Raw genomic sequence first — 12,491 nt, forward strand, 5'->3', positions numbered from 1 at the left:
GACAGAGTAAAACAAGCCATGCTGTTCTGTGAGAGCTGCATGAAGCACAGCTGGGGACAGGCAGCTCTCACTCGCTGCAAACACACTGCTGAAGCTGTTCCAGGCACTGCTGCACACGCAGCAGCAGGCAGGGTTTTGGTGATGTTGGCCTGACCCCAGTGTTCCATCTCCCTGCTGTTCCCCAGCACTCCCACCACGCTGGCCCCCCACGGCAGTGGAACTCCAGCACCCACCCCCTGTGCCTCTCATGCACCATCTTGTCCCCATAATTCACTGAAGGGGGAAAATCTGATACACTCTGGTCCACAGGGTGTCACAGCAAGGTGTCCCTCTGGATTTTGTCTCCGTGACTGCACAGCTCTAACAGCGGGTCGGGGAAGCCGACACTATGCACTCCTATCTGCTGTCTCAATTCAAAGGGATAAATATAGACCTGCCCCTCACACTACCCCTTCACCGCAAAAGAGATTTTGCAAACATTGAACAGGGCCCTGCCATGACTGACAAGCACATATGACAGACACATGTGGCTATCGAAAGCCCTAGCAATTTGCTAATGTTTATTAACAACTGTGTGGTCTCCCTGGGGCGGAGAGCCCGGTTTCCCCATGTAGGGCACTGGCTGGCCTTGGTGGGAACTCGGGCGCGGGGCAGAATGCTGTGAGGGTGCTGCAAAGGGCACCAGGTGCCAGGGGGCTCTGAACGGGATCCTGTTGCGTTGATCTCACTCCTCTTAGGAAAGCAAGTTATTTTTTGATTCACTCCTGAACGCTGCAGTCCTGCAGGGTAGGAAGGGAAAGCAGTGTGGTTCCTTGCAGACAGGCAAAGATCTTGGTGCAGCTGCACTCGGCCTTTTTGGGGGCTGCTGCAGGTCTGGAGAGCTGTGCTGGGGAGGGGGCTGTGCCCATGGGTCCCTGAGGGCCAGGCGAAACGGCACCCACGATGGGGCTGGTGCTGCTGAGCTCAGCCCTGGGCTCCTGCATTGCTGACGCTCATGTTTCTCTGCGTTTCCCACCCAGGAATGGAGGGGAATACCAGCGCTGAAGGCACAGAGGGCCGGCACAGGAGCACCCAGCAGAAGGTGGTGAGTCTTTTGGGGGCTGCTGGCCACCCTTTGAGAGGCAAGGCAGGGGCTGCTGCCAGGGCCCTGCTTCATGGCTGATAATTGTAGCTACTTTGCTTTAGGAAACGCTTCTTCATCCCTTGAGCAAAGAGCAAGCACTTTGCACTGAGAGGGGAAGGGGCAACAGGGGGTCTGGTTGATGGTCCTGAGAAGTCAGGGGGCTGGGAAGGATGAGGACACCGGGGCATGGGCCACCCTCCGCACAGCTGGCTTTCAGAAGGAGGAGTCCACTGTTGAGAACTGACCTGGTTCAGGGTGAGGATGGGGGAAGCCCCTGGCCCCCTCAGGGCACCTGTGACTGTCAGCACTGTGTGATCCCACCAGGGATGAACCCCAGCTTTGCTTCACCACCCAGAGTCACCCCAGCTGCCACAGCAGGCAGCAGTGTCCCGACAGGTCCCATTGTGGCTGTGTCCCCTTCCTGCCCCAGCATGCTCCCACCCCAGCTCCTGCTGCTCCTCCTGCCCCTTGTCCAGGTAAAAGGGACTCCTCCAAGACCATCTCTGCTCCTGGGATGCAAAGATAAAACCCCAGGAGGTGTTGCAATCCAGACCTAGCCTAGCTTCCCAGCTCAGGGACCTCTGCCAGGGACCCGGCAGTGGGGTCATCCCATCCTCTCTGGCTGCCCCACACAGATCTCCCTGCCCCTGGGGAGAACCTGGGCCCCCCTCAGCCTTCCTGCTCTGCCATGGACCCCCATGGGCTCTCCCAGCTGGCAGGACTGGACCCTTCATGTGGCACAAAGCCAGGAGACTTGGAAACCTTTCCCTCCTTGCAAAAGCTTTCTGCAGGGCAGAGCTGTGGGGTTCACTAGGTAAGAGACCATGGGGAACCGTCCCTGTGTCCCCCCACAGCTCTATGCATTAGTGACAGCTCCTGGGAGAGGGCTGTACATATAGCCCATGTGCTGCCCTCGCTGCCTCCCAGCTGCAGCTGGTGTGAAATCCAAAGGACTTTTCCTAAAGCAGCACTAAGCATTGGTGCAAAGTCCCTCTGAGCAGTCCTCGCTGCTCTAGCAGTCTGAAAAAACTGTTTCTGGAAGAGCTGCTAGTTACTCTTTCATTTAACAGGGAGGAGAACTGGAGGAAGGACTCCTTCTCCTCCCTTTCTTCTATCACTTGCTCTACCACAGGTGTCCTGGCAGCCCCCACACCTTTGTTCCCACGTCTCTGTTGGTGTTGGGGCTGCTGCTTCCCCGCTCCGAAATCCTCTGGTTTCACCAGCTGTGCATGGTGCAGGGCTGTGGCTGTGCAGGAGCTGGAGCTGTGCGTGGTGCAGGAGCTGGAGCTGTGCGTGGTGCAGGAGCTGGAGCTGTGCGTGGTGCAGGGCTGTGGCTGTGCAGGAGCTGGCCCGGGAAGGGCTCCAGCCAGGGCTGCGGGACCCGGGCCAAACGCTGCCTCCACTGTACAGGCAGCTGCGGGCACTTTGCCGGCAGCAGCGCTCTGACGCAGGCGTACTTTCAGAAGAGCCCCACTGGGGCTTTAACTGGGTCTGATTGGGGCAGTCAGTGGGATGGTGATGGTTTACAGCCCCCCTGGGTCTGGCGCAGGCTCTCCAAGGCACAAATTTGTGCTTTAGAGTCAGTACTCCCCACCCATTCTCACTGTTTTGCAGTATTTGTGTGTCTGAGCAGAGTTTAATTCCCCCGATTCAAAGGTGTTTCCAAGCCAGACTTTCTGCCAAGCTGTCGGACACCTCCCAGCTGTCCCAGGCTGACCCGTGGGGTGTAAATATCTCACTTGTCGTCTGTGGCTCCAACAGGTGCCCACAGCCAGTGGGTTTCCATGGCCCCAGCGCCGACACAGGGCGATGGTGCCAGCACAGCTGCTGCGGGGCTGCGCTCACAGCGGGCACAGTGGCTTCAGAGAGATGTGGCCAGGGTGGGCGAGCGTGGTCCTGACCCAGCTGGGAGCAGCTGAGTCCTGTAGCAGCATTTGCATTAAAGCATTTCAGCATCAGCCCTTCTCCCTGGCAGTACCTGGCCCAGCCTGCTCTGATCTCAAAGTGAGGTCTGCACCCTCTCCCACCTCTCTTTTGGAGACATAGAGCCTGCTCATGTTCAAGGGTGGTTAAGAACAGCTGTCATGCCTCTTCTCAAGTGACTCTTGGCCAGGCACAGGTACAAATTGATTTGTGTTCCCGAGCTCCACACAAACAAGTTTTCACCACCGAGGTAAAATGCAAACTCTTGCCGCATGGGGAGATGCTTTTCCCTGGAACTCAGTGTAATTAAAAAATAACTCAGGGATTTCTCCAAAGACAAACCACTCGCTCACACGCCAAGAAAAACAAACTGGATGACCTCTTTAATAATACTGCCTGCTGTCATCTGTGATAGCACAGAAAACGTGCATTTGAGCTCAGAGATGTTGCAGAAGCGTGGGAACAACCCTGGTCCTCCCAAATCACAGGTTTTCTTTGGCCATGATCGTGCAGGTGGAAGAACATGATTTTCTGAAAATGCCAGGACAAGGAGACACCCAATGTGACAGCAGTGATGTACATGTCATGGAAAAATGGATGCTGGGATCTAAGCGATCTTCGGTCAGAACAGCCAAAACTGCCTCTGTTTAACTCAAGAGTGATGATGGGAAAATGGAAATTTGAAACATTTCCAGCTATTAAGTGCTTTTGCATTTATTTTTGGCCAATGAGATGTTCAGCTTGCATGTGGGGGTTGTGTTCTGTAACTCTTCCAGGAAAATAAGCATGAGGAGAAGGTCCAGGATCCTAACAGAGAGGGGGACAAGACTGAGGCAGAGATGGGGAGCAAAACGTGGGCAGACCTGGCTGGGGAGATGAAGACGTTCCTGTGGAACCCAGAGGAGAGAACTTGCCTGGGGAGAACGGCCAAGAGCTGGGGTAGGTTGTTGCTCAAGCCCCGCATTTGGGGATTGTTGCTTTTTCTGCTTCACAACAGATGCACTTGCCTGTGAATGTCCTTGGTAGCTTGGACTGACACTGCTGTCCCCCGTTTTCAGGGTAGATGTTTCTAAGCAGTGCAATAAAGAACTAGTGAGGAGGACAAGCAGAAAACCTTGCGAAAGTTATCATTGGTCTGGATGTGAATCTTTACTGAGAACATGAAAGCAAAGATTTCGAGCTGCCCAGACCATGTACTGGGAAGAAATTAAGAGCCTGAGCAAGCATTGGGGCTGCAGGTGGATCTGCTGCAGCCACACAGCCCTGGTGCCACCAGTGACCCAGCTGCTGCCCATGTAATCAGAAGCCCATGGAGAGGTGGCTTTGGGGTCATCAGTGTCGGTGGGTGAAGAGCACCTGGGTCATGGGGCAGGCATTTTGGGGAAGGTGCGCACCACAGGGCTGAGCAGCCGTCCTTGCCTGCGTGCTCCCCGGCTGTGGGGCAGGAAGGGCTGGTCACTGTCACCCCGCAGCTTCTCGGGGTGTGACACGGCAGAGCCCACACGTGCTGCCGGGGCTGGTGGGCTGGGATGTGCCGGTGAGGGTTTTGAGCCCCCTGTCTATTCTATCCGTATCCATGTGGCCTTCAAAAACGATCGCTGAGCCTGGAGGTGACCTGGGTGTTCAGAGCAGCCCACTGCTGGGGGCCAGCACTGCTGCACGCTCAGTCTGGGACCAAGGTGCCACAGCACACGCGATGCTGTCCACCTTTGCAGCTCCATCCTGACAGCCTCCAGCCCCTACAGCAGAGCAAAAATCCCCAACCTTAGCCCATCATCACATGCACACCTGCACTGGTGTAAGGCTGCACACTATTGGGGGCCTTTGGGGACAGCCAGGAGAAAAAAATAAACTGCCACAAACACCGGAGGAGTCTGAAAACCCACAAGCACGAGTCCAGGGCAGGCCTTGAAATCCACATTAGCTCCCCTGTGCCCATTGCCGGCTGCAGAGGCAGCCCAGTTTTGCTGATCCTTTGCTGGATGGGAAGGCACAGGCTGGAGTGCAGGAGCTGTGCAGGGGTGACAGTCCTCAGGGACATGGGTTTGGGTTTCTGGAGGCTCTTCCAGGTGCTGAGGAAAACCCTGTGCAAGGGCTTGCTCAGGCTGGTGTGCTTGCAGCCCTGGCTTGCAACTGCTGGAAGTTATTTACAGCCTTGGGGTGGAACAGTGTCCTCCTGCACCCTGGGAGTAGCTGGGTGTCCTGCTATATGGTCCTGCTGCCCTATGGACACACGTACCCCTGGCTGCACACGTGTGTGCTCACATGCCCATACAGGGGTACAGGAGAGAGGCACTGAAGCTACTGTGAAAAATCAAATTCTGTTTCAAAATGAGAGCATTTGAAGGTGAACAGAGGTGAACTTTCCTGCTCTTATCTCATGGGTGAGGAGGAAGGAGTTAGCCCAACCTGAGCCTGCTCCCCCACACTGGCTCTGGAGTTGTTCCCCAGGGACAGGGGGGCTCAGTGGACCTGTGCTGCCAAAATGCAGAGAACTGACTGGCCACAGGGTCAGCACAGAGGGGAGCCCCCGGGAAAGGCTCCCCCCCAGCTCTACCCATGGCAACAGTCCCTGCTGTATTGCGGGAAATGTAAGAATGGAACGGTAGCAGCACCGTGTCGCGAGAAGCATTGTCTCAGCACCCAGGCTGCAGCTCCAGCCCCACCAGACTGGTGCAGAGGCTGTGCCACCAGCAGCGGAGATGGTCCCATCTGTCCCGGCTTACCCCACAGCAGGACATGGCCCTGCAGCGGTTCCCAGCACCGCAGCCCCAGCAGAAGCACAGCAGGAGTGCACATCTGCGTTCCCAGGGCTCCCTCCAAGCTGCCAGCATGTTTCTTCTGGGAAATGTTTGCATTAGGGCTTCAATTTGCTTTCTGAGCCACTGGGTTTTATTCATAGGCCATGGCCTCTTGAGACATCCTCAGCCATCAGCCTGGTCCAGAGGAAAAACAAACCCATTCCCTGGACGTCAGGGCTGTGAAACAGCCAGCGGTGCTGCAACCCCCAAACGATGCTGCAGCCCCCAAACGATGCTGCAGCCCCCAAACGATGCTGCTCACTGCGGTCTCAGCGCTGGGGTCCCTGCTGTGCAGGCGACAGGAGCTGGGGCAGGAGCATCGCCCCACAGCCCACATTGGGAATTGGGATGTGCCAAAGCCAAAGGAGTAGGAAGGGCAAAAGCCAAGGCTGGGTCTGTCTGTCAGAGAGAGCTGAGGTAGATGGACACACAGACCTGGTCCTGACCCAGCTCTGGGAAGGGTCATGCAGCAAAAAGGGTACAAAGCCAAATGGCAGCTGCCCCAGCCCCAGGGCTGGGCAGGGAGTGTGTCTGACTGAGAGTCCTGCACCCAAAAATGCCAGGGTCTGTGGGTGGAGAGGGTCTGTGAGCTCTCACCTCCATGACTCAGGGCTGCGGAGGATATCGTGATGAGCACGACTGTGCATCCCTGTGGGACACAGCCCCTGGGACGTGCTCTGGTTGTGTTAACAGCAACACGGCCTCTCTCTTTTGCAGGCTTGATCTTACTGTTTTACTTTGTTTTCTACACGTGCCTGGCTGGAATGTTTGCCTTCTGCATGTACGTGATGCTGCTCACGCTGAGCCCCTACACGCCCAGGTACCGGGACCGCGTGTCTCCGCCAGGTAGGTTCCCCAGCCAGCCCAGCCTCAGGCACCTCTGCTGGCACCTGCTCGGTGAAGTGCAACTGATGTGGCATGGCAGGGACCCTGGGTAAAGTCCTGCTGTAGCTGTACACGCCTACAGTCAACCAGCCCTCCACAACACAGGGTGTTATCACTTATCTTGGAGCACTGACAGTACTGCAGGTTCTCTGCAGAGGATCGGGCATCTTAAATAGCCCCATGTGAAGCACTCATTATAATTATACTAATTGTTGTTCTAATCATGCTAATTATTAGACTAATTATCCGCAATGTAAATGGGCAAGTTTAGGCATTTCACAGGTGAAGCCCATTCACTTCAGTTGCTGCCCCTTTATACCTCGTATCTTCAAAATAAAATGTAAATTAAGAGTAGCTTTTATGCATTATTGTTTGGGGAAGTCCTGGCAAGATAATGTTTAAAAACTCCTTTCCCTGTGACAGAAGCAGCATTTTCCCAGTGTTTTTGTGTTGGTGGGGAAGAGGAGGCCCCCTCGCCCTGCTCCCTGGACCTGGTTGTGCAGCTGGGAGCACAGGGCATCATCCCTCAGTCCCTGTCTGCAATCCCAAGTCCATCATTTTCCTACAGCGCTGCTGAGACCCTCCCGGTCTCCCATGTTTCCCAGGATACTTTGATGTGCATGGTGTTGTCTGGGTGTGAGATAGAGGTGAGGGATCAGTGGCTTGAGGAGAGAGTTTATTTGTGAGCTGCTGTTGATGCTCTTGTGCCCGTGCCCAGCCCCGAGCTCAGCCGCAGTGCAACCAGCCCCTGCTACACCTGCCCCAAGCCCGAGGCCAGTCCATGCACGTCTGCTCTAACAGGGTCTGTTTCCTTCTCCAGGAGTAATGATCAGGCCGTACTTGAATGGGTTCACCATTGCCTTCAACGTCTCTCAGCCCAGCACGTGGCAGCCGTACGTGGACAGTATGCACCACTTCCTAGCAGGTGAGCTCTTGGGCACCCCACACGTCATGCCAGCAAGTTGTTTGAATCCATGCACACATGTACATGGTGCAGGGGTCTCCTCCTGGGGCACAGATCAGCTCTTGGCATCTCGTGGCCCCCATCTAGAAAGGGAGGCTCATAAGGTGGTCATGGGAGCTTCTGCCATGCCTTTCCAGGTGGGATTTTCTAACTCCCTTGACATGCAGACGTACTCTGTGCAGGTCCTCAGAAACATTAACAAGTCTCTTGGTCTCCACCAGCCTATGATGACAAAGTCCAAGAGGAGAAGAATATCAAGTGCACCTCAGGACGATACTTCATCCAAGGGGGCAATGAAAGTGAGAAGAAGAAGGCCTGCCAGTTCAAGCGCTCGCTGCTGCAGAACTGCTCTGGCATTGAGGACCCAACATTTGGCTACTCCAGAGGCCAGCCCTGCATCCTGCTGAAGATGAACCGGGTACAGAGAAAGCCAGTTGTCTAATTCCTTCCTTTAGTGCATCCCAGTGCGATAAAGACCATGCAGAGGCTGAAACCCCTCCACTTCTCAGGCCCAGGGAAAAGGGAACTAGAATCCCAAAACCTGCTGGTTCATACCTGCTAGAAAACATAAAAAAGAAATGCTGCCCTACGAAACTTGCTCCGTTTGATTTGCTGAGGCCTGAGTGCTTGGAAAGTATTGTGCCTGGCCCCTCCATGGGAGGAACTGAGCTTTAGGGCTGCACCTTAGGCCCTCGTCTCTTTATAATGGGAATTTTCATAGGATCAAGTTTATTTGAAATAATCTAATAGCATAGTGGATCAGTGCACATTGCTGGGAAAATAAATATGTGTGGACGTGGCTGTGTTACTCCAAGGAGTCTGTACTCTCTGGGTGCTCTGCTCTGCCCCCGCTCTCAGGAGGCAAACTCCGCTTCTAGGGACACATAACTCCCGTCCTAAGCAATGTGACTGGCGCATAGGAGAGCTTAAACCCTGGGTAAGGGAGGCAGCATGCACCTGGTACTGCATTTCATACAAGCACGGATGTCTCTTGTTTTTGCAGATCATAGGCTACCGCCCTGGTGCTGGGGTCCCTGTAAGCGTGGACTGCAAAGTGCAGGTACCGTCTCATTCCTGCTCCGCAGGGTGGTATGTAGAAGGCCAAATGTCTCCCTCTGATGGACCCCACCACTATCCATCCCCGTTTTAGCCCCAAACACTTGCAGGACCCAGCACTGCCGATACCTCTGGGCACAAGTGGGGACCAGTCTGCTGAGAACAACGGAGGTCACAGTGTCCTGCATCCCAGCCTGGTCCTCACTCTCCCAGCTCCTGCCAGCCTCACCAGCAGTGCTCTGCTCAGCCCCCCGAGGGCAGCCCCACCGGGCTGGGTACCAGCCAGAGCCTGGAGCCTGAGACAGGAGCTGCTCACACCCATCCCCACCCGCCCCGCAGGACCCTCAGTCCCAGGGAGCACCCTGCAAGGCACAGCAGCAGGGTGAAGGAAGGGTTCAAGCAGCAGCTGGATCACACCCTTGGAGAGCAATAAAGCAGTAGGCAAGAGCAGGGAGGGATTGGCAGGTGGCAAATTCTGTAACCCTCGCCCATGCCTTCACAGCACAGGGATGCTCTGGCTCTCCCAGCAAACACGCTGCCTGCAGGCAGGCACAGCTGAGCCCTTATGTGGATTTCCAAGAGGTGTCTGTACTAAAGCTTCTTCACCTTACTCCAAAGGGAGCTGTATTTTGTGTCCCATGTGTTATGTGTGTACCTTTCTCTTTTTTTTACCAATCACAGAAAGGCAATGAGAGTGATCTCAGATCAGTGGACTTCTACCCTGGAAACGGGACGTTTGATCTCATGTATTATCCCTACTATGGCAAGATCACTCATGTAAGTAAGGACTTTGTTATGTCTCTTTGGAGAGGAGAGTACAGATGTGCTTTCTGGCTATTTTGGGCAGATGCAGGCAGGAGGGAGGGCACTGGGATTACAGTGCTCTATTTCTGTCTCTGACAAACTGCGGGAAATCCTTGGGGACTCCGGTTCCCCCTTGCCAGCAATGGGAATGTTTAGATTTATCATCTGGAGACTAAGACTGGCTTTGCTAACTCCCAGAGAAGGTCTCAACACCAGCATTTTCCCTGGGAGTTCGGGAAATCAAGGGTTAGGTAGCACAAGAGGAAAAAGTTGGGGCTTCTCTCAAAGTTATGACAAAACCACTTCAGGCCGGGTGGCTCAAAACAGAGCAGTCCAGAACTGGTGGCTATTTCTGAACACGCTGGCCAGCAGCGCTTTGGCCTGCGCTAGGCTGCACGGCGTCAGGAGGTAACACAGGAGGCAGGCACCAGACTCCTATTGTCACACTGACTGGCTGAGTCACGGCCCCAGATGCCAGGTCTGTGTGTACTTTGGGCACACAGATTTGAGAAACACCACAGATTTCTTATTACAAGCCATAGGTTGGTTTTTAGAACAGGAGAAACGATGCGGGAGTCCCATTATCCAGTGTTACTTGTCCTGACCCACCAACCCAAGAGGCGCGGTGCAGCGCGCAACTCGGACGTGATCCCATCCCTCCGTGGTACGGAAAGGCTCAGCTTTAGCATCCCGGGGGACCACGATGGGCATCAGGCAAATGCGCTCAGATGCCTGGAAACCATGAACCAATTACTAATAATTTCTACTGAATATGGAAGCACTGCCTGCTTTACTTCTCCTTCAAAAATTACACTGAAATCGCCTTTCTTTTCAGGTCAACTATACGTCCCCACTGGTGGCTATGCACTTTACAGATGTAAAGAAGAATTATTTGGTTCCTATTCAGTGCAGTCTGAATGGGAAAGGTATTATCAACGATGTTAACAGCGACCGCTTCCTGGGCCGGATCATCTTCACACTCAGCATCGGGAAGTAGCCACTGCAAACACCAGGCACTTAGGTTAAGTTAATCAGAGGCTTTTTCCTTCTTAAAGCATAAAGCCAGCATTTCTTTTTTCTGCTAGAAAAAACAGGCACATGGAGATTTTTGTTAATTTATTTTTGTTCATAGTTAGGAAACAAATAAGATGTAATGGAGCTTGGAACCACATTTTTCATCATCTGATGTAAATCGTTATTAGTAAAAATTAAAAGTTATCTAATGGGCAGAGAACCTGCAAAAGCATTTCAGTTTTGATTAAAAAAAAACCCCTCTGATATCTGAACACTATTTTCATAAGGTCTTTTACAAGTGACCCCCGTGGAACACATTTTTCCTGCTTTAAATTTTAATCTTTACTATAGCTTTATGTGCATTTCTCTGGCAAAAGCTGACAAGGGGGTAGTTTATTAGCACAATTCTTAAAATAAAGAAGTTAAAATGGCAGATCTCAAAATGCCTCCTAAGACCTTCAGCACCAGGAGCATCTTGACTGCAGCGTTTTCCACAGCTCATTCAGCACACCCAAGGTGTTGGAGACAAGGCCATGTAGGAAATCGTTTGCCCTTAAACCTTTCCAACTGCTCCTTTCTGAAGTGGGAAGATTAATGCATTTCTCCCTCCTCCTCCTCACTCCAGCACTTCTCTCCACTCCAGGAATCCTCATCAAGTCCATAGGGCTCTGACAAGCGAAAGGCAGAGCGCTCTCCTCTCCTTATCGCAGGTTGGCAGCTCCTCCTTCCCCCTGTCCAGGCACAGAAGTGCCAGTGAAACCTGTGAGACCCCCCAAATATTTCGGGCCTGTTGTTCCATGTTCCGGAGAGGTCACAGCTATAACGTCGCAGGAGAACGCTTAGCCTTTTCATCACTAGGGGTCAACGCTGGGATTAGTGAAGTCACCACTGTGTCACCCTCAAAGACGGATGGAGCACCCTCACCCCTGTGAGCACGGAGAGCCGCTGACCCCGAGCAGACGGGAACAGGGACCCCGCTCTGCGTGTGACCGGCTGGGAGGACACAGGACACCTCAGGATAATGCACTAGTTGGGAAGCACACTTACTAAAATTACTGACTGGCTGAACAAGAGCGTTACGGCTTGTCCTACATCCTAGTCCAGGTACTTAATCTGCCATCATCTCCTGATCTACATAACTCTTTAAGAAGTCATTTTTTGTATTAAAAATAAAGCGACTGCAGTAAAATTAACTCTATGGTACTATTCCTAAAATACTAAGAGATGCAGCTTGTGACTATATCTCCCTGTGCTGGGACTGAATTTCAAAGAGCATGTAAAGTAATCCCTGAATTTTGAGCACTTGATTCACTTTCTCAGGCCAAAGAGTTCCGAAGCCCAGTACAACAAGGCTCACTGTACACCGAGTATCACAAACAACCATCCAGCAAAAAACGTTTATTAGGAATTGTTAAAAACCTGAACCAGAGGCGTTAATAGTTTAGGAACTAATTTTGCTCAGGTGTGGTTATTCATGCAGCATTGATAGAACTAGGGCAACACAATCTTGCTGCAGGCACAACTTACCCGAAAGGGCATGTTCTGATCTACACGAACTGGCTTCTGCAGCGAAGATGCTGCCACGGTAGCGGCAATTTCTCCTGCATCAGAAATAAGGGAAACCCACAAACATTTCCCCACCTGTCAATTGCTTTAGCTTTAAAAAAACATTTGCATTTCTGTAGGATCCTGAAAGGAAACCATCCCTGCATGTTTTAGGCCATGAAATTACCAGCTCTCCGGCTAGCAATGGGACAAAACTTTATATCTCTTCCCTCCCTGCCCATTGGAAAGATCCATGAAGCAGCTGGTCCTTTAGCAGATGTTGGACCCATGCTTTGATCCAATCAACAAAGAAGATCAGCTAATTGGGGATGTAAATGTGTGAACAGATTTGAAGCAAAAGTTTCTGTTTCCCCAC

General features: G+C 53.0%; 1 protein-coding gene across 7 annotated transcripts; it reads left to right on the plus strand.

Moving 5' to 3' along the window:
• Nucleotides 1-624: 624 nt before the first annotated feature.
• ATP1B4 (ATPase Na+/K+ transporting family member beta 4) lies at nucleotides 625-11,748 on the plus strand. 7 transcript variants are annotated; one of them, XM_071813431.1, is made up of 9 exons: nucleotides 625-741; nucleotides 1,020-1,081; nucleotides 3,823-3,985; nucleotides 6,565-6,693; nucleotides 7,553-7,657; nucleotides 7,918-8,114; nucleotides 8,700-8,756; nucleotides 9,434-9,529; nucleotides 10,392-11,748. In XM_071813431.1, the coding sequence occupies exons 2-9, from the start codon at nucleotides 1,022-1,024 to the stop codon at nucleotides 10,551-10,553; spliced, it is 969 nt and encodes a 322-aa protein (XP_071669532.1). In that variant the 5' UTR covers nucleotides 625-741; nucleotides 1,020-1,021; the 3' UTR covers nucleotides 10,554-11,748. The 7 variants fall into 7 exon arrangements, with proteins under 7 accessions (XP_071669532.1, XP_065702528.1, XP_065702526.1 ...); XM_065846456.2 differs by having other exon boundaries at nucleotides 627-741; nucleotides 1,020-1,084; XM_065846454.2 differs by having other exon boundaries at nucleotides 642-786; nucleotides 1,020-1,084.
• The last annotated feature ends 743 nt before the right edge of the window (nucleotides 11,749-12,491 follow it).

Source organism: Patagioenas fasciata, chromosome 11 (genome assembly GCF_037038585.1).
Source record: "Patagioenas fasciata isolate bPatFas1 chromosome 11, bPatFas1.hap1, whole genome shotgun sequence".
Lineage (NCBI taxonomy): Eukaryota > Metazoa > Chordata > Aves > Columbiformes > Columbidae > Patagioenas > Patagioenas fasciata.

What these genes read in the sequence shown, in the direction of transcription:
- ATP1B4 (XM_065846456.2), top strand. Translation starts at nt 1,022, where the DNA reads ATGGAGGGGAATACCAGCGCTGAAGGCACAGAGGGCCGGCACAGGAGC. An exon ending in GAGAACGGCCAAGAGCTGGG is followed by an intron (nt 3,986 to 6,564) that starts GTAGGTTGTTGC and finishes TCTCTTTTGCAG; the next exon opens with GCTTGATCTTACTGTTTTAC. An exon ending in GCGTGGACTGCAAAGTGCAG is followed by an intron (nt 8,757 to 9,433) that starts GTACCGTCTCAT and finishes TACCAATCACAG; the next exon opens with AAAGGCAATGAGAGTGATCT.